We start from the raw sequence: 24,569 nt of genomic DNA on the forward strand, positions 1-24,569 counted from the left end.
TAATAAGAATAATTAACTTCTTTATGGTCTCAAGGAACAGGTTGAAGTACCAATTATCACTAATATTATTGTTCTCAGTTTTTTTTTTTTTTTAATTTTTTTAATTTTTTTAATTTTTTTTTTTTTTTTTTGTGATCAGAAATTGGAAATTTTGACTTAGATTTAATAAGAATCAATTGATGAATTACTTTAGTGGTTAAAATATATCTTTTTAGGATCAAGTACCTAAAATCTTCCAAATATTTTATGTCATTCTAAATTGATAAGTATCTAATCTATTGAAAATGTTACATCCGTAGAGCCTTAGTTAAATTTTCAAACATAGATTATATTCAAACCCTCCAACTGGATATATCATGGTCAACATTAAATTAGTTGCCTCAAAATCTAAATTTTAAATATGGTATATATAATATGGAACTCAATAATCAAACAGGTATTGAATTGAATCGAAATGGAACCCAAATTGGAATTACATCATGAAAGCAATCTCCGAAGAGGGTTAAGAATTCAAATGGGGTTTAAAGGAACTTATTTCTATTCATGTGATTTCCTCATTCGCGAATTCTCTGCTCGTTCTTCTTTGCAGGCGATGAAGATGGTGGTGGCCACATTATAGCAGTCCATACCATTTCAGCAACTTTCATGACCTTCACCTCAATGTTGGCAGCTTGAGTTGTAGGGTGGAGTTGGTGGTTTTGTGTGGGTTTGGAGTGATGGCTTGATGGGGGTGGTGATGACTGTTAGTTGGTGGAAGTTATGCTTTCATGACTTCCTATTGATTTTGGAGACAAAGTGTTCATTTAACAGATTTTTAAATGGGGTTTAATAGATGTGACATTTTTAATAAGTTAAGTACTTGTTTGAAATATTTAAATAAGTTGAAACTAATTTATACTAGCACTAAAAGATTGGAGGATTTGAGGTACTTAATCTTTCTTTTATTGTCTTCAACTCATTGAATCTTGGATTCAAACTCTTATTTTCCCTTAATGTAGTATAAATAGTAATGGCTTCAATGGTAATATCCAAAAAAAACTTGTAAGTACTCAATATCCTTAACAGAAGATTCTCACACTAGTTAAATGATTTGAGATAACACAAGATTCTCACACTACTATATATGGACCAACAATTTTCATTGTCTTCCGAACCATATATAGTCTCCTTAATTCTCAGAGTTGACTCAAATCATAGGCAGTTTCTTATCGAATCCAGCTTTAATTCCCAACATAGTATATAATCTATTAATTAGTAACACAAAATATAGAGCCCTAGCCTCTTGCATCACAGTCCATGACTCCGTGGAGATGCATGTTTCTAATTAAATAATAAAATTTTGATTAGTGGATTTACCTGAGCCTATCGGTCACTAGTGGGGTTTTTGGGGTGGTTAAATTAATATTACCCCATCGCATGCAAACCGAATACCTAATTGAATCTTTGTCAATTTGTGCAACACCAAAACGCCAAACCAATAGCAAATTGAGCTCTATATATGTCATTTTCGTCTGCTTGAATCTTAGTGGAGGTAGATTCAAAACTGGTCATCAATGTTGTTTAAGGTATGAGTGGAGTTTCCTAAAAATTAAATCAATCATTGAAGATATTCAGTGGCTGATTTCTTCGTTTGAGGCTATCAAATAATTTCATAATTTTTTAGAAGTAAACTTTGTAGCTGATGTCTTAACTAGTTATGGTCTCTATTTACAAAATGTACATATTTGGAAGTACAAATGGCCGGCTTATTTAATTATTGATGAATCTACAATATTGAGAAACCCAGGTATGTGTGAGTGTGTGTGTATTTTATTTTATTTTCTAAACAAATGATATTATTTATACTAAGAGGTAGCAAAGTGGGTTAAGCCTCACACTAGGCTAATCATAATAATATGATTTGAATTTGCCTTTGACGAGAGTCGAACGTAGAACCTTTCAATTACAAGTGAAAAGGAATACTGCAGTACCAACTGGTGTGTGAGTGTGTTATAATATTAGTGAATTTAGAATTTAGGGTTTAACTATAGGATACCATGTGAAATGAAACAAATAGTTCGAAAGTTTTCTAAACTAGTATCTACACATCCTTTTTTACCTCCTACACATCCCTTTCTATTTTTCTGCCGTCGAATCGAATGAATTGAGAAGAATAAATGATAGATATTAATGAAGAGTGTGTAAACAACATCAGCCTAAATGAATTGCACGCTTCCTTCGTATGAATAATTTTGGATTCTCATATAATAATTGAAAAAATCTCAACTTTCTTAATAGGGTAAAGTGCCGATTTAGTCCTTGAACTATCACCTCAATGAAAATTAGGTTCATGGATTGTTTTTGGATAAATTAAGTCCCTCAATTCATTAGAAATCGCTAATTTCATCCATACTATTATATTCAAAGCTATTTTATCCAATTTTTCGTCAACTTAAGTCACTTGACACATTTTAGAGTGTAATACCATCATTTTTTTTTTCACCTATAAGCCCTTAACATTTTATATAGGTTGCAAATCTAATGTCTAATTTACCCTTCAAAGTTAACTCCATACACTATTTTTTTATGAAAAATTACAAATCTACCCTCTAATGTGTATCACATGTAAGTAACATGACTTAAATTGATGGAAAATTGAATATAGTAGCTTCGAATTTAAATTAGGGATGTAATTGGCAGATTTTTATAATTCAAAGACTGGTTTTTCTGAAAAAAAATAGTTTAGAAATCTAATTTTCACTCAGGTGATAATTTAGAGACTAAATTAGTCGTTCACCCTTCTTAATAATATTATGAAAATGATAACAAAAATACAATCATAAAAGATGTTGAAATAGTTTCATGAGACCCTAACAACAAAAACATACAAAACAGGAAGATGCCCAAAATAACTAAATTTGGTTTTGATCCACGAGTAATGATATTCATACTATATTTTTGTATCATATTTTCATACCACCTTAGGTGACATTTGATGTAGACAGTCACATCATTTGAATTAATCAAAATTTTAAATTTAGTTCATTATTTAATAAACTAATAATTAAGAAAAATTAGTTAATTAAATGATGATTGTGGTATACGAGTAGTATTTCTTCATTCTTTCCTTAGGTTTTGCAAATTTTTCAAATGATGTGGCTGTTCACATCAGATTCCAACTAAAGTGGTATAAAAATATGGTATAAAAACATAGTATGAATAACATTACTCTTTGATCCACCAAACGATCTCAAACTCCCGAAATTCGTCTTAGGTCGCCGCAAAGCAATGTATTTGATTCGTCATATTCTTATTTCAGAAAGGTATCTTGCACCATTAACTGACTTCGAAAACTCCAAAAGTATTATTCATCACAAAGAACACTATTCACATCGAAATTCGCCGATTTGAACTGCTCTTCTAATTCTACGTCACATTATTTAAAAAATCAAATATTACGATCCATAGTGTGACTCTTCAAACATCCCAAAGACGGTACATTACGAATCGAATTCAATTTTGGAGCTATCATACCATTGTAACTACTTATAAATATATATAAGATTCCTTATTTTATGTATCTAGGATTCATTCTTTAAACACATCTCCTCAAGTATAAAGAAATTTCAAACCTAACACGTGAATAATACAGAACAGGTGATGTGGAACATGTGTTGCCTTTGGGCTTATACAAAGACCAACTCACTCTGATACTATGAAAAAAGTTGAAATTCCACCATAAAATTATATATCAATACGAGAAATAGTCCAACAAGTTATAAGATCCTTAATTTCTCACATACGTGATATTCTTGCTCTCAATAGTAAGCAAAAAGCAATTTTTTAGTCCTAACATATCAGAATACAGTGATTGGTTTATTGGTGAGGAAGTTATCCGCATGTATGGTTTCCAAAATGTGAAAGATTTTTACCAGAAAAAGAAATGTGAACTATCGATCGTGTTCCACAAGTCTCCACTTTACAATATAAACTTATAAACCAAGCATTGTGGAGATTAAAATATGTTAGTGAAGTAGTTGTTGTATTTTATGGAAAAGGATCCTCGCTGGATCTTTTTCTTGGGGATCCCATGATCGTGACCGTTTATCGTGTATCGTGCGGTCAATTTTCGTTAAGTACTATTTATATTTGATTTAAAATTTAAAATGATTTCTAACCGCATAATATACGATGAACGGTCACGGTCATGGGATCTCCAAGAAAAGGATCCGGCGAGGATCCTTTCCCGTATTTTATAATCTGCCTGGTTCTTTTCTTTTGACACGTGTTATGGCCTCTGTGAATGAGAGATTTGTTAGTGTGTTTAAAATACAGGACGGCACACCAATAATACAACTGGTTGTGATAAACCCTTTCTGTTCTTGCTAATTGTAACTTGTTACTTTCTTTTAAAGCCAAATCCTTTTGAGTTGGATCACACAATCTTTAACTCAGACCCCATTAGCTCACTTATTGTCCATGCCACAAACACCACTATTGTGCACTGTCTATTATCATTAATCTTACTATATTTATCAATCACTCAAAACCATTTTATTCGTTTTCTATTATCTAACTATACCGTCCACCAGGGTAGTGCTATTTAAAAACACAAAGCTGACACATTTGGGGGCTCATTCTCTGATGAAAGTCGATTCACCATACGATGGTAGAGTTACCTCTATGAAACGAGAGATTCGCTCTTACACCAATTTATCAAGTGACAAACGTATATTTGATGTGTGATTTACTTTTCGAACACGTAGCAAACATCTGTTGTATGGGTGGTGTCTTTAGGGTTGTGCACTGGGTACAAGTTTCACACCGTGGCATGGATGGTATTTGCACTTCTGCTTTGGTGGGCTTATACTTCCAAAACCCAGCCACACAGATTCGAAAGAGACGAAGCCCATCTGACCCAAAATATTACCCAGTCCGACGGTCAGGCCCATTTTTAGACCAAATAGATTTAGGCCCACTTTTTCTCAAAATTACTATTTTACCCACCAACCGGTGTGGCCAATTTCTCGGAAGCAACACAGTTTCGCCTTCTCCTCCAAAAAACCTTGCAAAACCCTTGAGGACAGCGAAATGTTTCGGACCCTTCTCCGACGGGCATCCGGGTCGGGCGGCCCAAGACCCGAGCCATGGAGGCTGACGGCGACGATGAGCTACTCGACGTCCAAGGACACCATGGCCAAGAAGGCGAAGAAGACCGGCAAATCCAAAAAAGATCCGGCAGCAGCCGCCGACGACGCCGTATCGGAGGTCGACGCGGCTCTCTCCGGCCAAAATTACCGCGCCCACCAGCTCCAAGCCGACGAGAAGGACCGGTCGCTCGATGTGGGACCCAACGGCCGTCCTCTGTTCACTTCCACTCCGACACTCTCTCAGCTCAGCCGCAAGGACACCTGCTCCTACTTCAAGCTCAAGTAAAACCCTTACCCTAATCGAAATCTGTAACGAAATCGATGTAGCTCTGTATCTATGTGTGTATTTATTGGAATGTGATTGCTTTTTGATTTGAAGGATGGAGGAATTGAACAATGTTTTGCCCGAGGGGTTGCCATTGGGGATGGTGAAGGAGTTCGAGGACGCAATGCAGAGCGCGGTGATCGTCCGCCAGAGCTTTCTCGATCTTCGTGACAATTTTCGAAGGATCGTGGACCCGCCGTTGGACTCGGTTAGCAGCAAAGGTGCGTGCTTTGTGTTCCGTTGATTGATGCATAATGCATTACTTGTTTAGAGCTGGTAAAGTTTGAGACTAATGCTTTTATTCGGCACAGTTGAAAAGGATTGTTTTTTGTTGTAGCATATTATGATCTATCTCGATTTTAAAGTTCCGATTTTGATATCTATAGATGTCCAATGGCTGATTATGCTAGAAAATTGTTAGTCATTGGAGTAGGAAACTAGGAAGCTAGAAAGTTTCATAAATTTTTTAGATTTCTTAATCTGACAAGGCCTCGTTATGCTTTTTATAGATTCTGATATTGCTTTATAGTTAATTGATGCTGTAATTCGTACTTAGTACAGTTGAATATGATGGGTTTTATGTTGTAGCTCAGTATGATCTAACTCCATTTTAAAGACCCAATTTTGATTAGTATAGATTTCCAAGGGTTCATAACTTCATAATTCATGTACTAGAAAATTGCTAATCACTAGGGTTGAAAATGAGGAGGCTAGGAAATTGGATAAATATCTTGGATTGCTTAGTTTGGCAAGGCCTCATATGCTTTTCATTGTTTCCAATGTCCCTTTATAGATAATCGACGTTGCAATGCATACTTTAGTTTCACGTACATGTTGAATGATGGATCATGTGTAAGATGCCCTTATCCATGTTTTCCTTTTCAGGTAAAAAAGCTCAAAAGCAGATTGTCTTGGACGGTCCTGTAAGCTGCGGAAAGAGTATTACTCTTGCAATGTTAGTTCAATGGGCTCGTGAGGAAGGTTGGTTGGTTTTATATGTTCCGAGAGGCAGGGAGTGGACTCATGGAGGATTCTTCTATAAAAACCCACAAACAGGTCTTTGGGACACGCCTGTTCAGGCTGAAAATATTCTGAAGGTAAGATTGTGGAGCTTTCTTTTCTGTATTATAACATGCTGTTGCCTTAAATACGATCGGTAGTCTCTGAGTACCTTTGAAGGGATTAAATTTTGACAAATAAGAATAGTCCATAAATCTCGGATTATGTGCTCTTGATCATCTCCATGGCTTTGTATTCATCTTTTTTGTCATTTTGTTCCAGGATTTCCTGAAATATAACGAATCCCATTTAAAACAATTGTTGTGCCAAATACTTGATCCTATTCCTTTGGGAGAAGGTGCTGGTGTTGGGTGGATGAGAGATGGAACTGATTCCATGGCAATGCCTGAAGGTTCAACTCTATATGACCTTGTTAATTCAGGAATCAGGCACACTCATGCAGCTGTTGGAGTGGTAGTTCATTTGAGGAAGGAATTATCTCTTGTGAAAAATATTCCCGTGCTTATTGCAATTGATCAGGTGCAGCTGATTACTTGATAATTGATATTTATTTTATTAATGAATTTTGTTTCTAGAGCTGTGTTGTAAACTTTTGCTATATTTTTATGCTCGCTTTCTGCAGTATAATAACTGGTTTACGTTCAGCGAGTATGAAGAGCCAGTAACTGTTCGTTCTACTCGACCAATACATGCTAAAGAACTCGCTACGGTAGGTCCCCTCTGTTTGGTTGAGAATAATGTTGGTGTATGCTTGTAATTCGTAAATCTTTATATGTGAGGACCATCAGAATGTCCATTCATCTATGTTTATCTAGGTTTTGTATTACAGCTTCAAATAATCTCGTTCTCCTTCGGATGTGGTTCTTATTTGATTATTTTGTTTATGCAATCAAGTTTGGGTGTACAAGTTGGTATTAAGTTATGGTTTGTCTGCAATATTTTGTATATTGAAAACTGATGCACACACATGTGACACAATTTTTCCAGGTGAAGGCTTTTAGATCTATGCGGAATGATGACATGATGGTGGGCGCATTTTCACATTCAACAGCAGTAGGAAAGCTTCGTCAAGACTTGCCAGATGTGCCCGTAGATGCTCGCGTCAACCTTTCACGCTACACTTTAGATGAAGCAGCAGCTGTTTGCCATTACTACCTTAGGTATGTAGTTAATGCTTGCCAAGTTTCCAATGCAGTCTTATCGCATCATTTTATATTAGATTGCGTATATACTCTGATTTAATTTGTTTTACCATGACACGTGCGAATGTCATTTGAAAAATTAGTAAAAGATAGATAGTACATGTATCTTAATTTTCGGTTTAAGACAATAATTATTAATGTGTCAGACATGGTTTGGTGTCCTTCAAATTCAAGTGACTGACATTAGGCCAACAACCACATAATGAAAATGCATTATTCTTTATGTCGGTGCTTTGTAGACAATCAAACTCGTCGGAGGCTTGCTTTCATGTCTAAAACTTTCGTAATGTTTTTGCCCTGCAAACTTTTCACATTCTCAGCCTTTTTCTACTGTATTATATGGCAGACAGAGGCTTATTCGCCGCGAAGCATTCACAGAGGAAAACTGGAAGAAAGTATACTACTTGTCGAATGGAAATGGAGCAGAAATGAGATGGCTAGTTCCTTTGATGCGGGCTGATAGTTAGTTCCTTTGACACGGGAAACGGTTGGTTCCTTTCGATAGGGTGAAAGGCGAATATGATTTTTGTATCACGGTAGTTACAGACACAACTGGCAGAGCTGTATTTTTTTTTTTTTTTTTTTTCCGCCTCACTGCCCCGTTGATTTTGATCTTATTCAATCAGAATTTGTTACTGCTTTTGATTAACTTACTCATGATCATAGCAAAAATATCGTTTATTTTTATCATTGAACTTGTAGTGCGATCGGATAAGTGTCTGAAGGCATTGTATCATATGTAGATCAGTTCACATTTTGTAGTTTCGATGTTGAACTCAACTCTTTTCATTTCATTTGCATTTTCAGATATATTTGAGAAACTGGTAACCTTTTTCAGACTGTAGACATAAATAGTCACCGATGAGGAGAAATCTTGCAAGGGTTTACAAGTAGATTGGGCTACTCGTTTTATGGTTTTATGATGAAACCTTAGTTTTCTTTATGATATCAAAGCAATTTGTCTCACGTGTGAAGCCAACCAACTAGATGCACTCCACGTCACTCCATTTGTTTTAATCACATGTTTGATTTAGAAATTCGCCACACATAAGGGGGGCATATGAAGATGTAAGGGTTAAACTTAAAGAGTCGTACATCAGTTAAAGCAGAAATCTTGCAAGAACTTAATTAGGGTGTGCACTTAGTTACTTTGTATATACAAGCCTTTATAGATTGCTCTAACATCCAAGGTGAAGCAAGATTCAGGTCACATTCGTCATTAGAAACTACTGAGAAATAATTATAACCTAAAAGCTCTAAGCATATATAATCGAAAAGGAGTGTCGGGTTAAAGAAAAACCAAGATTCTAATTACACAACTAAGATGTAGCATTCAAAAATTCATAACTTGGCTGCACTCGGCATGGAGGGAGCTCATAAGGTAGAATTCACATTCTCCGATCACAATCAAAAGCCAACCACCGGTACTCATACCGACCGGATAAACGTTTAATTTTTGTGTGGTATCAGAATGGAGACTGGCACAACGGGCAAGTTGATTTGTGAGAAGTTGAGAACCACTTGAAGAGGCAAGCGGAATGGAACTTGTGCTTGCAGGTCTTGCAGGCAAGGCGAGGAAGGCTGTGGTTTGCAGTATGGATGACGCTGTAACAAATAGGGCACTCCTCCACGCCTTCGAATTCTTTGTCAAAGTTGCGCTTCCATATCTTGATAGCTTCTGATAAAGCTCCATTCTGCATCACACAAGTTAAAAAAACTATTGAATTGGTCCATCCGCTTTGTTATTACGACCTATTCATGTTATTCTGAACTTTCCTTTCGTCTCCCTCGCTAATCTTTAGACCCGACTTGTGTAAGATCAAATTACCCCGCTTCATTTACCAAAAAATCAAAAACCCAGTTTCAGTGTGTGCTGCTGTTTCCCGCATATACGTTCATGATCAAATCAAATTTTATAATAGTATTAGAAAGATTTGTTAGTCTTCGCTATTGCCACTAAGTGATAAGTGTAATTCTCCTATAAATGCAAGGTTAATTAGTTCAATTTACCTGATTACGAACGAAAGACGCCATAGACATCAACCATTTTCTCTGCTTCACTTCACTAATACCTAGGCTCCTCCGACAATCAACATCGACTGGTCGTAACGGGTAAGATGAAGGAAGACGGATAACAAGGTCCAGTCCAGTCTCATCCTTTGTATAGGTAGCAACAACCTCATTTGCTGACTTGCTTACGATAATCGAAAAATTCTCATCAGTTATTTCATCCTTTTTAATCTGCACGAGAATTAGAACACAATTTATTGTCATTGAGGATACTATTCTTGATTGCTAAAGTAATTGAGGATACTAGTCTACAACTGTTCAATAATCGCACTGCAAACATGGTTAAGTTATCAATTATAACAGCATTTTATAGATTCCTGCGTGTATGAACAAGTTTGCACTAGAGAAGCAGCGGAGTAAAATCATGGTTGACAAGCTACGGCCACCTCAGAAGCAACACAAAATTAACAATATCTTTCAAGCTATACATACCAGGCTTAATTCGTTTGTGATGAGAGGTGGGCTGCACCATGATCTTGTGAAGGATTCAATTGCAGAGGATGTAGAACGATCACGTAAATCACTGAACCACTGTCTTACATAAGCAGGAAGGATGCGGAGCATCAAACCAAACATTGCTCCAGAAAGCAAAGCTATTTTCACAGGTTCAACAGGCCACAGAGATTGTACAGAAAACAATACTGAACCAGTTTTGATGGCGTGTGTTGCTGCAGCTGCAGCTTCTGCTATACCAGCAGGAAGCGCTGTATCTTTCTTCTTAAGAAGAGGTGCCATGCACAGTTCTAGAGGAATATGCTGGAAAAGGCAATCTAGAATCACCGAACTAGCAGAATCTTGTATATACTGGACGAGTCTCTCCCTTGCAGGTGATGAGGACGGTAATGACCATAAATGAGATAGCAACAAAGACCACGCAAGGAAGACATGTACCTGCAAATTTGAGAACAAAAGAAATAAAAAACCATCGCAGAGAGCTAGAAAGTACTAAGTAACTGAAGATATAATGATGGAACGCAGGCCATAATGATTCATTTAGCTACTATGTGAAAGCACATTTACCCTCTGCTCTGCCACCAGGTCCATTTCAAGAACCTTATATGGTAGCTTTTCAATCATGCAAGATATTTCCTCTTTTAAATGGATGCTTGTTTCTGTTGATATATCAAGAAGGGATGAATCCTCTTCGCCATTAGTGACACTGTCTAAAGAAGTTTTGTCTTCAACAATAGCGAACTGTAATACAGGTTCCGATGAAATAATAGAATAAGCGGCAAACTGCAACAAAGGAACGGGTTTCGAAGAAAAAAGGATTGCATACAAAGCGCTAATGGCTCCTTTGCTGAGCCCCCAAAATTCTATTGACTTCACTGCTCTGTCTCTAGCGTTTGTCGATGAGTTGACAACATTTGAGGCCACCAACTCCCAAAAATGCGAATGTTCAAATCGGGATGATGAAATGAGAGATGCAGCCTCATCACAACAAGAGCGTGCGATGGCCTCTGCAATGCCGGTGCAAAAGAACAATCTAAGTATACCCTCTAAAATTCGATCTTTGATGGGGTCCCATCTTTCTGTTCTCAAGGGGTTTATGTTATCTGCATCTTCTGCTTGCTGGAGACCAAAAGGTCCACAACAGAGAGAAAATGATAAAAGGGCATTCTTCGCAATGTCTATAGTAAAGGAATCTGAAATATAGACAATTTTCCCAAGCTTATTAAGGACAGCATCGAGATTATCAGAAGGAAGGCGGCTTGTGATAATGTCATTAATATTTTCAGCAATTTCCTCCATCATTACAACAGCTGACTGAATCCAGCGCCTTAACTGAGATAACACAAACTCCCAGTCTTCTTCATTAAACTCCTTCCAACAATAACCAACTGAAATAACCATTAGCCGAGATAGTAAAGTCTGCACAACTGGAAGCTGATTAATTACAGTTGATGTGCCAGGACCTCTCTGCTTCCGAAATAATTCAAGTAGGAGTGTTCTCTCTGCAGAGCTGACATTTCTCTCCAGCTTTGGTGTTTGTATGTCCCCCAGTGTACCAAAGGGATAACAAGCTATAACCAACTGAAGCCAATCTTCCATATCTACAGAAATGACACATTAATAAAATTTCCGAGAAGAAAATACCGTAAATCAATCACATAATCCTCAAGCAGTATCATTCATGGCCCTTTAATACAAGTGAAAGATGAGGGAGGCCAGCCCTACCCTGTCAAGGTGGGCATTCTATGTATGAAATAAAAACAGTTTCTATTCTTACTCTCAACCATGTGATTATATACTTAACCTTAGTGAGATGACAAAAATAGATTTATTGACTTACAGCAATTACATGAATTTACCTTGTCCTGTTTGCCATGTGATCAAAGGTGGAAATGATACAGCTTTCTGAAGCCAGCCTTCAATAATATCCTGTACACGATTTTCCCCAGAAGAATCAGGCTGTGTCTCTTCATCGTTAGGTTTGATGCTTCTTTGACTTAATGGCCGAATAAGAACATTAACAATCAGAGGAAGAATCCTCAAACAGTTTGCATTTATTGCTTCACCAACACAAAGCTTATTCACAAGCAGTTCCAACAGCATCACAGCTTTCTCTCTTTCCCATATATTATCATTAAACAGAGTGAAAAGTACAGCTACAAGAGCTCTTAAGAAGGGTTCTTCAATATCCTCCACTTCATCATTTGAAGCAGGCCATAGATAGACAAAACTCTGTGCATCACATCCTCCATGAATAAGTGCTCCATCAAGTAAAATGTTGAAAATAAAATCTAACAAGCTCTCCTGGGAAGAGTAATTTCTACTCTTTGCATATGCACTCAAGGAAGGTAAGAATGAAGAAACAGCACTTCCTCCTGGCCACCTCCACGTGCATAATATTTCACAAGCAAGCCAAGATCGAGTAAGCCCTTCATTTGTTGTTCCCTGGGAGGGAGGGAGACTATGTTTTATATGACCAGCAACAACTCTATCAATCCCAACTTCTGAGATGATCTTGTAAATAAATGAAACAAACTTGCGATGGCCAAAGTCCTGAATTTGTCATATATGTAAACTATTAAGTCTACAAGTCTACACATTCCATGTAACAGAAGATTGCATAAACAAGAATGTATAACATTAACACATGTATAATTTGAATAATCCCCACGTACCTGGATATCAGCAGATGAATTTTTTAGCACTAATCCCTCTGGGCTACTAAAATTGGGAACAATCCACAAAGGCCAGCTATCACCCTTGCAAAGAAGTTGGTCTAACAGATTTTGTTCCTCATACTGATCCTGAGAGACACAATCAAGAACTTCAAGCATCCACAAGCAACACAAAGATGTGAATTTTTCTGTGTCTAGTTTATCTTCAATAAATATGGCAGATCTCATACTCTGAATCAAAATATTCCCCAATGCCTGCCGATTGTGTAAGCCAAGGCTTTTCCAGAACTGATTACTTATCTTACATCGGAAAGCATGAAAAGATTCACCAAATCCCAGCCTGGCCTTCAATTTTTCCTTTGATTCATCATGAGGGGCATCATCTATTGTTGTTAATAATAACAGAAACTCCCAATCAATTATAAAAACTGCTGATAAGATAACTGGAACCAGCCCACTTTCTTCACCCAGTTTCTTCAAGGAAAAGAAGGCGCCATCAAGTACTCCAAGAGCAAACTGAGCCATCTCAAACATGGTGACGGAACTTTCATATTCTGGCCCAATACAGTTTTCCACAGAGGTTAATAGATTGGGACTCAATAGAGTACCTGCATTCCTAACCCAAGTAAAGGAGGATGCCAGAATAAAAGAAAGCAACTTCTTGAATACCTCCTCAAATATCAGGATCAACGTATTTCTTGACACAAAAGATGTTTGATTGCTTTTTGTTGAACCACCGACAATAGTGCTGCAGATAAGGCAATAAAGTTTTAGTCTGTGAAAGTGAAACACAACATTAAATGAGGACTTTAATCCTATGCAATCATTTTCAGGTTACAATATCAGCCAGATACATATAAATCAAGTTTAGCAAAGATGCTTTCAGATGATCAATAGCTTTCTTTTTTAAATATAGAAGTAGTCAATCCCAGGAAAGAAGGAACGAATAATCTAGAGCTATTCAATCTTAACAAAATCAGTCAGAACAAATACTTTACACATACCACAAAAACTGAGAATTACAAGTTCCGGAAGGTGGGGAACGAGCAACAGAAACAGCAGCTGACTCTAGAAGCTCATGATGCCAGTTTTCTGGGTTGCCCATGGATACTTCTCCTTCTTTAGTGCTTGCAATTCGATCTCTTGCTTTCTCTAAGAGCATTGACAATATGGTTATGTGGTCAGAGTCTAAAGAAGTTGCACATCCAGAATGTTCCAGAGCAGTCACATATCTGATAACAATATCCCATTGCTCAGAGAAATATTCATCATCAAACAACGAAAATAACAAATCAAGCCGAGCACTTAAGGAGCAGCTATTCCCATGCAAACACCACGGAACAAATTTCTCCTTGAATATTTGCATGAATAGATCTGCCTCTGCTTCTTTATCCCCCCTATCAATAGAATGATCCCAAGAAAGATTCTTTTGGATAAGAAGCTTTTGGACTATCTTGCGTGGTCCAAATACAGAAACAGCAACTGACAGAATCTTCACACAATTAGGTGAATCCTGATGTCAAGAAAACGAGATAGAAGAGTGAATACTAGAAGTTACAAAGCATAATATGTAAATTATGCAATATATCGATTCTCAAGATGACATAATTCAATTCAGTGGATTCACTACCCATCTTTACGCCCATTACCATAACAATCTTTTTCTTTATTAACTTTAAAAAACTACTGAATTGAAACATTTTCAGAAGACTGCAACAATTGGAAGGCAAGGGAAAGAATTAACAGAAAGACAACAAAGGTTGAGTTTTCTAAAACGAAAGAAAGTGAACTTTTATACTCCACAAGCTGCAATGTACGGAAAAACAAGTCAGCATGTAACCATAGGTACTATTCCGATGCAGCCAATAAAGATGCTAGCAAGAGACAACAGATATTTACAGCTAACCCAGAACATAGACAACTATCTCATCAGTTATAAGCTATCTGGATATTACAATCCACAGAAGAAGAATATATATAATTCCTAACATAAATTTATCTCAATTATCGAGGGGTTGTGCAATAGCTACTTACATGTGATCTCATCAATGGGAATGACTTAGATAACATTGGTCCAACTAAACAACCCAAAGGCCAACTTTGACCTTTCTGCATTGCATGTTCTCCAAGTAATGATATAAATTGAATAATTCGTTCTGCATGCTCACTGTCTGTTCCCAATTTACCATCATCATTAAACAAACCCAGACAATTCTCCTCGAATTCTGCAGAGAAAGCTGAGAGCAAATCATGCTGGAGCGAATAAATGCCTGAAAGAACCCCAACAATGCAGTTCCCCAACTCTCTCAAGTAGCTCATTGGGTACATAATATTCAATGTTCCCATGGTCTTCTCGTTGGAAATCAAACCACTTTCACATGAATCTGCTGATAATCTGGATAAGGTTTTCTCCTTATGTTTTGAGCTACTAGCAAAAAGGTAATCTCGCCACAACAGCTTTACCAGAACATTTTTAACAAGATTTACTTGAAAAGGAGATATGGAATCCACTTTGTCACAATATCTGGTATCAGAAGAAAAACAATTAAAATATGAAAGTAAAAAAAAAGAGAAGAAAAATACATAAACTGAAAATCCCACTGGGCACAAAACCAGATCGATTCACAAAATTATTGAACACCATCAGAAAAAAATCTCACCTTGGTGCATTACGCAATCCCCAAAGAAAGCAGTCTTTAAAAGCCCCAAGAAATGCTAATCTATCTGCATTTAAGGAATGAGATGGATTCCTTCCTGCCCACAGGTTCTGGAAAAATTCAAGCAAAAAAGTTTCTCCCACTACTGCTTTAGATGGTACAGTGTCTAAAAAAGGTAGTAAAGCTGGATAAGAAATCTGCTGAGATCCAAAGCACCCATTTCTAAGAAAATTCCAAAATCGATTTAGTACTACTTTCTGTACATTAATAGAAGTCCAACTGTCAGGAAACCTTTTAGAAAATAGCAAAACTGCATCCCACATTGATGAATGACAAGCAGGATCCGTCTCCTGAAATGCACCAAATACTGCAGCAGCAAGAGTTTTCATGTTTCCTTCACTAAAGGCATGAGGAATGTTTCTAATGAAACTACTTAATACAGAATATGTGGCTGAACGGATAGCAGAAATTGGAGATTTCAAGAAGTCTACAAAATATTTATGAGCAGTGAACAAGTTTTCAGCAAAAGAAATAGCTGTTTCCCTAGCTTTCAAAGCATGTTTTGGTGGAGCATTTATCTTCTCAGAGTCTGGTCTTCCTTGTTGTTTGCAAACCAAGACATCAAGAAGTGTAGCCAATGCCAGAAGTGAAGAAGATATCACCTGCAATCCAACAGGATAAGAAACATTAAATCTGAGAGTATTGTTTCATTAAGTTCTTCTAATGAGACATATGCTCATGGTTTAAAGCATATTACACTGGGATAAGATAACATATTCTAAAGCATACCTGCTGATGCATCTCTTCTAATTCATCAACAGCAGTTGCTTTTTCAGACATACTTTGCGGCGTAAGCCTCAGATTTTCTTCCAAATAGGTAAAAACCTCTGCTGTGCATAAAATTAAAGCATCGAGTCTCTTTTCCTGAGCTGGAAAAGCTGCCTGTTGTGAGCAACAATTACAGTCACGTCAAGAATTAACCCAAAGTCACATATGAAACACAAAAAGGAGTTTCAAATAATAGGACAATCAGCACCAGGTTTGAACAATAAAACAATCTTCATAGCCCCTCGCAAAAAGAAAGAAATAATTGAGAAGAAAATATTACAAAAAGTGTGGATATGGTGAGAATAAGTATTATGAACTTAAGGCAACAGTAGCAACAGTTAAGAGAAGGCTGGACCAATTTGAGGCCCAAGTACACCACAAATGTGTGGTAGGTAGCCCAGGCCAAGAGATCAAAGCTAAAGCCCAGACAAAAAATTGCACTCTGGAATAGCACATCTCCAACCAATAAAGTACCATTGTGGGGGCATACTCCACTGCATTCAGCCTAATAGGGTTGCACCTATTCCATGCAATATACTTGATAGATTATTATACTCAATACATTCCTTTTCGATGAGAATATACTTGATAGATTCTGAATTTTCTACATTAGGCTCGGCCCTTGAATTTTTGTGTTTCCTTTGAAAAAGGGATAAAATTCACAAATTTCTAAAATACAACACTCATTTTCATTCTTCATTTCAAGTAGAATTTCAATACTTCTATTGATGCAAAATCTAGCATTTTGAGGGCAATATCTAATACTAAGCAACACAAAAAATGACAATACGTCGCAAAATAACCTGTAATGAGCGCTTTGCAGCTTGAGCAACTTCAGAAAGTCGGTCGAATTGAGAAAACCACCATGGCCCCATCAGAGACTTTAGATGTGGAGCTAAATCTCTCCTAAACAAACAACCATGATTGTCTCAGTGCATTTAGGAAAAGTCGAGCTAATCAGTACATGATGATCTTACACATGCAACTACTATGCATTGACAATAAAGGCACTTCAAAGCATAGGAATTTAATCATTTTAAAAGAGGTCCTATGTGAATAAGGTTTGAGAAATGCTAAAAAGAGGTCAGGGGACGCCGAGGCAGGGAAGGAGGGAGGTTCTACACACAATGTAACTATGTGAAAAAAGAAGAAAAAAATAGCATTTACAAAACCATCACATGGTGTGTGGATTATTAGAGCCTATTTGGTACTCTACTTGAATCCAACTTTTTAAACTCAAAAACAATTTTCAAGTTTTAGGCCTTAAAAACTTGTTTGGTAGGACTATTTTCAAAAACTGAACTCAAGACTAACTAAAAAATATAGTCTATTATCTAAAAACACAAAAAGTGAGTTTTTAGAGTTTTTAAACTTAAACTCACTCCTTTCTTTTCTCTCCTTTCTCCCCCTCTCACTCCAAATCTATCTCTCTTTTCTTCTTTCTCTCTCCCTCTTCTTTTTTTTTTTTTTTTTTTAACCTTTTTGGTCTCTTCTCCAATCCGCTCTCTTCATTCTCTCGGTTCTTTCTCTCACTCCTCTTCCTCTCTATCTCCTCCGATCCTCTCACTTCTTTCTCTTTCCTCCACTCATCTCTTACTTTCTTTCCTCCTCTCTCCTCTTTCTCTCCCGACCCCCTCCTTTTGGATCTTTTTGTCCAGTTTAAGTTGTAAGATTTAAAATTTTTAAATCACATACCAAACAAGTTTTTGATCTTAAAGAAAATTGTTTTCAACAAAAATTCTTAAGAAATGTTTTGAGACTTTATAAAAAATTTCAAATAGGATACCAAACAAGGCCTAAAATTATTGTGCTGTTTTCAAAAAGAATCCTCACCTCACATAGGAGCTTATCCATCAAGCTAAAAATGTATACAACTAACAAACCAAAGCAATGAATTATCCACGGTATATCCGACAAGATTTAAAGCTCAGGATAGAATTCTCCTTTAAATTCACAGATTTCAAAACAGCATGTTTTATCCAGAAACAACAGGCAGAAAAGTAAAATGTGAAAGTATACAAACCCAACAGCAGTGACAAGATTGTTCATCGTGTCATGAGTTGCTCGCCGAACATCCCTATTGTAGTCCACCACAAGCTTTTTGTATTCAAATGCCTACAAAAAAAAAAACAGTGGCGTATGTCTAAATTACATGAAAAAGTCAGCCAAAACTATAATGCAAGATACATGCTTTTGCTTTAACTCTAATGTTATTATGAAGCAGCGAGAAACCATACCCATTGCGGAATGATTGGTGTTATGTCCATTGTGGACTTTTCCTTGAGCAGGGCGGATAGAGATGCCAAAGCTTTAAGCTATTAAAGAGCACAAGTCAAATCAAATCTTACCATCACACACAAACAAATATCAAAGTATTTAGGGCTAAAAACACGCATGTTTGCACAAGCTTACCTTGGTGGTCGGATCTTTCCTTGCGAGCCTCTTCAAATGTAGAGCCAATTCACTATCTACGTCCTGCATTAACGAAAAATCAACATGGAACCCGATACTCAGCTCATCCGAAACGAGGTTGCACATGAACTCCCTTATTAATAGTAAATTTCTTTAAGCAAAATGGGAACTTTAGTCTCATCGGACCAACTTAAATCAGCATTTTAAAGCCAAGAAAAAATTAATTAATTCCAATTAATTAAACTATCAAAGCATTAAGTTAAACAAAAAAAAAAAAATAACAGAAATTACACACATTCTACCAGTTGATTTAAATGCATTAAGCTTAAAAACAAGAACTTAATTAAATACTTCCAAAATTTAATAAATAATATGCAAAACGTACCACATAGGGCGTAGAATCTTCGCTGGGGAGGGAAGCCTCGAGGCGAGAACCGCCGACGTAGCCACCGAAGCCCACCGTGGCAGTAGAACCCGACGGCACCAGCGACGCCGCCAGACTATCAATATCCATATAATAAAATATTAAACACATAAATATCGATGGAAAATTGAAATTTCTTGGAAATTTTGAGAATTTAAAAAGCGAAAATTCTCGTCTTTCTTTACCTGCTGCTTGAAGGGCGTGCCTTGCTCCTAGCTGCATCTCCTTTCTGTTTCCCCATTACTGTTTACTTCTTCAGAATCGAGTCGATACGACACCGTTTGAAGATGGAGATGGAGCGACTTGCAGAGCAAGAGGAGGAAGAAGAAGGAGAGTGCGATGCAATTTGCAGAGCTGGTGATTGTTTACAATACGAAACGACGCCGTCAGGTGTGGTGGTCCGAACGTGGGAAGGTTCCCAATATCAAGTGCGGGAAGGTATATGATATGTTGAGAAGGCCAGCCAATAAGATGTATGGTCCAAGAAAGGAAAAGGGTATTTTTGTCTGTTAAGATCCACCTAGTCGCTTGACTGACCGGTCTATCTGGTTTGGTATTGCTGTGGTTTGAAAAACAACTGCTTCTACTATGCTGTGAGAATAAGCAGCTGTGAAATAAAGCAGTAGAGTGTTTGATAAACTTTTTTATAAAAGTGCTTTTGCAAAAAAAAAAAAAAAAAAACAATATTATAGTGTTTGGTAAACTTTTATGTAAAACAAATATGAAAAAAAGTCGGTTTTTCAAAGCTGAGTTTTGCAGCTTCTTGTTTTTGGCTTTTTTTCACCTAAAACTATAAAAAAAAAGCTGAAGCTGAATGTTTACCAAACACAAAAATAGCTCCCAGCTTTTTTTTATACCAGTTTTTTTTAGAATCACCTCAATACCAAATCAGGCCTTAATCCATAAAATCAGAGATTTCATACGGTTGAAATTTGATCAAACGATTGAAATTATTATAACTTTTAAAGTGAGCCTCTGTTTGTAGCCATTTGATCAAATTTACACGGCACGGATCTCTTGATTTTATGGATTATGAGGAAGGGATCCGGAAATGATCCCTTTCCTATCTCTTCCTACTCAAAATTCTTCGCGTCCAATTCATAAAATTGCGTGCTACCGATTATATTGCAAATCATTTTGTAAACATTATTTTCAAAAAAATAAATAAATTAAAACTAATGTTGTTTAGTAAATCAATTATTGTTAATAGATAGATGATTTAAGTACTACAAATGATTGACTAAATGAACTGTCTATGTATTTACTACATGTTGATTGAGACCTTAGTTTTAATTGTTTTTTTTTTTTTTTTTTTTGCAAATATTATATTTACAAAGTAATGTATGATATGAATGATTAGGATTATGAGCACGAAATTCTGCAAACGTAAAATTTTGAGTAGAAATTATCATTGAGCAACCAAGTATTATTCAAAAAGAAATCGTAGGAGAAGATTGAGAGGTTGTTGCATGTTTGGTCATAGAAGTGTCGGTTATAAGTACAAAATTTTGTGAAAGAAAGAATTTGAGTAGGAATCACCTGCTCATCCTTAAGTTGCTTAATTAAAAAGAAATCGTAAGAGAAGGTTGAGAGGTTGCAGCTGCTGCACTACTCGACTTGAAACATGTAAGTTCATACCTAAGACAAGTAACTGGAAAATCCTAGCCAGTTTCAACCCTCTGCAAACTTCAAAAAATCACAGCAAAAACCTAAGCTACTTGATCATAGATCTTTAAAAAGTGATGCTGAAGTACACCGTATTGTGCCTAATAGCTGACAACGAAATGTAATCTAACTCGTGAACGGGAAAAATGGTTCCAGAGATCATGACCAACTGACCAATCAGTCTGTTTATAAGTATCAAGGGCTTTAACTACTTCATGTCTTCGCATCTCGTTGATTCTGCCCCTATTAGGTTGTATTGTAGCGTTGTTGCGTTGAGAATTTTGAAAACGTTAACTGCCAGTTCTTCTATAATCCGGGATCAATCGAGAAATATTACAATCAAGGCTGCTACCAAAGCATGATCCACAGGTCCAGGAAATATAGTCAATCGAAATTTTCCCCTCTTTGGCATAAGCTGGTGCAATTTGTACATAAGACTCGTCTGCAGCAGGACATAACAAAAGCATTCAGACAATATCTCATAACCAAGAAACAGCACCTTACACAAACTTCTAGAGAGTAACATTGCAAAGTTCAAAAACCATAAAATCTAGCAACTTTCGACGTAAATGCCTATTTGCTAATCAGATAATTACACGCGACCTTTCATGAACAAGTTACCACAACAATCTTGTATGATGATCAAGTAATAAAGACGTCGCTCAAATCTTTATACACAGAACCACACATTTGTTGCTGAGATCTCAGAACTTGTTTCATATCACCATGCTATGCAAAAGCATTTAAATTCAAAAGAAAGGTGCAGATCCAAGGACACTACATTGATAAATCAACTTCCCAAGTTTTAAATTATAGGAATGATCCCATAACTCAACTTCCCCATTTCTATTCGACGACACCGCCACTCATATATTTACAACACTCTTTCTATAAAGCCAATGGTTGTGCTAATAAAGTTTAGAAAGACACAAATAGGACCAGTTAAAATTCCAACAAAAGATAGAACGGAGGTAAAGTACATGCGAAACCGCAGTCGAGTGCCCTCTCCTGGGTTCCATTTTCGATTAAAAGTTTGTAACTAGATCCATTTGTGTATATTTCTCAGTAAACTTTAAGGCAACAGTCTTCGGAAACCTATTTTTGTTTAGAACTTAGAACATAGAAGGTGTATCAACTTTTGCAGTCAAATTCCCACCACCCAATAATCATATGCAAGCAACTCGGACAACTGCTTAACTTAACTTAAGTTTGTCAAATAAAACAATCCCTGGTTTGCTATGGCCCGTTTGAAAATGCTTCATAATAAACCATTTTGCTCATAAGCGCTTTTACGGGAAGCATTTTTGGTTATCCATAAGTACTTTTGGCCATTCTAAACACACAAATTTCAACTCCAGCAATGGATTCAAATTCTACACAACATAAAAGCAAATCATACCTCAGCAACTACCTCATTGCCTCTGTAGATGGTGCAAGATCTCTGGAAAGGAAAGCCCTTCACTTTGAAATCACAGGCTGAATCTGCTGAGACCTCACCAGCAAGAAACACTTCCAACTCGGTTCTGGTAAGCTTATTTTTCGTTCTATTCACTCTAAATTTCAAGTCTTTCTCCTCACTATCACCCCCTTTGTATCCTTCCCAGCATCCATGCTACAAATCCCAGAAGAAAAAAAAAAATCAGAACCCAAGGGAGAAAAACAAAGAGAAGTTTTTGCAGGGAAAATATTTTCTAGGGAAACAAACAGGGGCCAGAGAGGTGACTTACATCTTTACGGCGCAAAGAAAACAGAGGATTTCCGGCGGCGTCAAGCAACACGCGCTTGTGAGAAGTCGTCTTCAGAGATTGATGGGTGACTTTGTAAACGGTGCTGCCGGAGGAATCAAGGAAACCCAATTCGCCAAGTGGAAGGCCGGGATGTTTCTTGGAGACAAAGAGATCGACCGGGATTTGTGAACTCGTGGGATCAACGGGGACTGAAGCTGGAATGATGTCAGCCATTTTACAGAAGCAAGGGATTCATTTGAATTCAACTGAGTTTTGGGAATTTTGGAAACTGGGTTGATTTATTTGGTGCGGAAAGATCTGGGTTTTTGGTATGGGAGGCTGAAGAAAGAAGAAAGCTTGGTCCTTGACATGGCTTGTTGTACTTTTTTGACCCAAAGAGAGAGGCTGGTGACATGCAATTGAAGAGAAAATTATAGAAATGCTCCTTCAATTTTAATTTAAATTAGAATAATAGTTTTTTAACTAATGATTATTGATCTCTTAATTCAATAATTTTTATCGTGTTATTTGCTATCGCTTGACGATTTTGCCCTTGGCGTATAAGATTAGTGATTGCTTTGGCATTCGATAAAGTTGTACGGATCATTTTACCAAAGGTTATTTTGGGAATTGAGTGTAGTAGATTAGAACCGAGTCTTGGCAACCTTCATAGGATTCATTTGAAATTGTAGGGGAATATATTCACTTTAAGGCTCTTAACACGATGATATATGCATTCGAGAATTGTGTCAGTTGATTATAACAGTACTCTCGTCTTCATCATTCAAAACGTTAAATCTCTACGTCCATAAATTATAATAACTTATAATATTGATAAAAGAAACATAATAATATACTTAATTGTGATCTTAAACTCAAACATTTTTCAACAAATTTGAGTGTCATTCGACCAAATAATCAGTAGCTAGCATGCATTCATTCTTACAACATCGTTGAAACAATGTCTTCGTTTCAATCTGTTCCATGTCTTCTTAGTTCTTCTATGATCTACTCCCTGTTGACATTCCTATATCTCTTCTTCTTCTTTGATATATTCCCTGTCAAATTAGAACTCAACTAAGAACAATGTATATATATAAAGAAATAAACTAAATCAAAATGACAAAAGCGAATGATTCCTTACAATTAATTCTTAATCTTTGAACAAGATGTCAAGAGCATACGTGTTGTGGAAAACGTCATCTCTATTCAATTTTCTTCGACTTTATTTTCGCTTTGTTAACATGTTTGATTGTTTTAGGGTGTAAAACAACCACGAACTTAAAATTAGATTCTAATATGAAATTAGTTATTGTTTTTACTTTTAAGTTTTAAGTCATTTTAGTTATATCTTAAATATAATCAACCATGTCAATAAATAAGATTAACGTTGAATGTATGCGAATACAAAAGAAAATATATTACCTCAAGTCCACATGAGAATACATTTCAATTAGAAAAGCATACAATTGTAACAACAGGCTTGGGAAGAACGAACTAAGCTTTTCTTCCACTTGTTCTTCTGTCTGCAGCAATTTTTAAATAGAAAATAATTAAACTTCTAATAACACATTAAAATTAGAAGAAAAAAAATTACAGAAAATTAATAATTATTAATAAATATACCAGATGTTCTTCATGGTCCAAATGATCATTAACCTCGAGACAAGCATTGCTTGAGAATTGAAGTGCTCCCCACACATTGTTCTCATATTCTTTTTTACTCAACACACCATGAAAACCTTCCAATTCACCCACAGCTCCTTTGACATCAACACTCTCATCCCACCGCAAGATGAACAGCTCTTTAATGTTTTTATGTTCAGCACATTGAAGATGTTGGAGATGGATCAAACCATCAATGTAATAGTGATACCTCTCGACTGACGATCGAAGGAGGGGATGACAAAGTAATTGCTCGAATCGGTACCTTAACATAAAAGAAGGAAAAAGATTCAAGCAACGTACTTAAAAAGTGAATT

The 24,569-nt window shown here is 36.5% G+C and overlaps 3 protein-coding genes across 3 annotated transcripts; 1 reads left to right on the forward strand and 2 right to left on the reverse strand.

Annotated features, from left to right (window-relative positions):
• Positions 1 to 5,026: 5,026 nt before the first annotated feature.
• On the forward strand, positions 5,027 to 8,470 carry LOC137714909 (uncharacterized). Its single transcript, XM_068454070.1, has 7 exons — positions 5,027 to 5,411; positions 5,509 to 5,675; positions 6,340 to 6,551; positions 6,736 to 6,993; positions 7,097 to 7,183; positions 7,462 to 7,634; positions 8,023 to 8,470. The coding sequence occupies exons 1-7, from the start codon at positions 5,071 to 5,073 to the stop codon at positions 8,141 to 8,143; spliced, it is 1,359 nt and encodes a 452-aa protein (XP_068310171.1). The 5' UTR covers positions 5,027 to 5,070; the 3' UTR covers positions 8,144 to 8,470.
• Positions 8,471 to 8,825: 355 nt separating this feature from the next.
• On the reverse strand, positions 8,826 to 19,575 carry LOC137714908 (E3 ubiquitin-protein ligase listerin). Its single transcript, XM_068454069.1, has 16 exons — positions 19,381 to 19,575; positions 19,157 to 19,271; positions 18,772 to 18,834; positions 18,597 to 18,674; positions 18,383 to 18,474; positions 17,163 to 17,265; positions 16,321 to 16,473; positions 15,535 to 16,193; positions 14,909 to 15,398; positions 13,879 to 14,387; positions 12,875 to 13,622; positions 12,059 to 12,752; positions 10,767 to 11,800; positions 10,179 to 10,637; positions 9,687 to 9,917; positions 8,826 to 9,370 (listed from the first exon to the last, which is right to left on the reverse strand). Exons 1-16 carry the CDS (start codon positions 19,434 to 19,436, stop codon positions 9,143 to 9,145), a joined length of 5,712 nt encoding a protein of 1,903 aa, XP_068310170.1. The 5' UTR covers positions 19,437 to 19,575; the 3' UTR covers positions 8,826 to 9,142.
• A 1,564-nt stretch (positions 19,576 to 21,139) lies between these two features.
• On the reverse strand, positions 21,140 to 22,970 carry LOC137716321 (protein LURP-one-related 7-like). Its single transcript, XM_068455759.1, has 3 exons — positions 22,588 to 22,970; positions 22,260 to 22,472; positions 21,140 to 21,302 (listed from the first exon to the last, which is right to left on the reverse strand). The coding sequence occupies exons 1-3, from the start codon at positions 22,819 to 22,821 to the stop codon at positions 21,180 to 21,182; spliced, it is 570 nt and encodes a 189-aa protein (XP_068311860.1). The 5' UTR covers positions 22,822 to 22,970; the 3' UTR covers positions 21,140 to 21,179.
• Between the last annotated feature and the right edge of the window lie 1,599 nt (positions 22,971 to 24,569).

Source organism: Pyrus communis, chromosome 14 (assembly GCF_963583255.1).
Source record: "Pyrus communis chromosome 14, drPyrComm1.1, whole genome shotgun sequence".
Classification (NCBI taxonomy): domain Eukaryota; kingdom Viridiplantae; phylum Streptophyta; class Magnoliopsida; order Rosales; family Rosaceae; genus Pyrus; species Pyrus communis.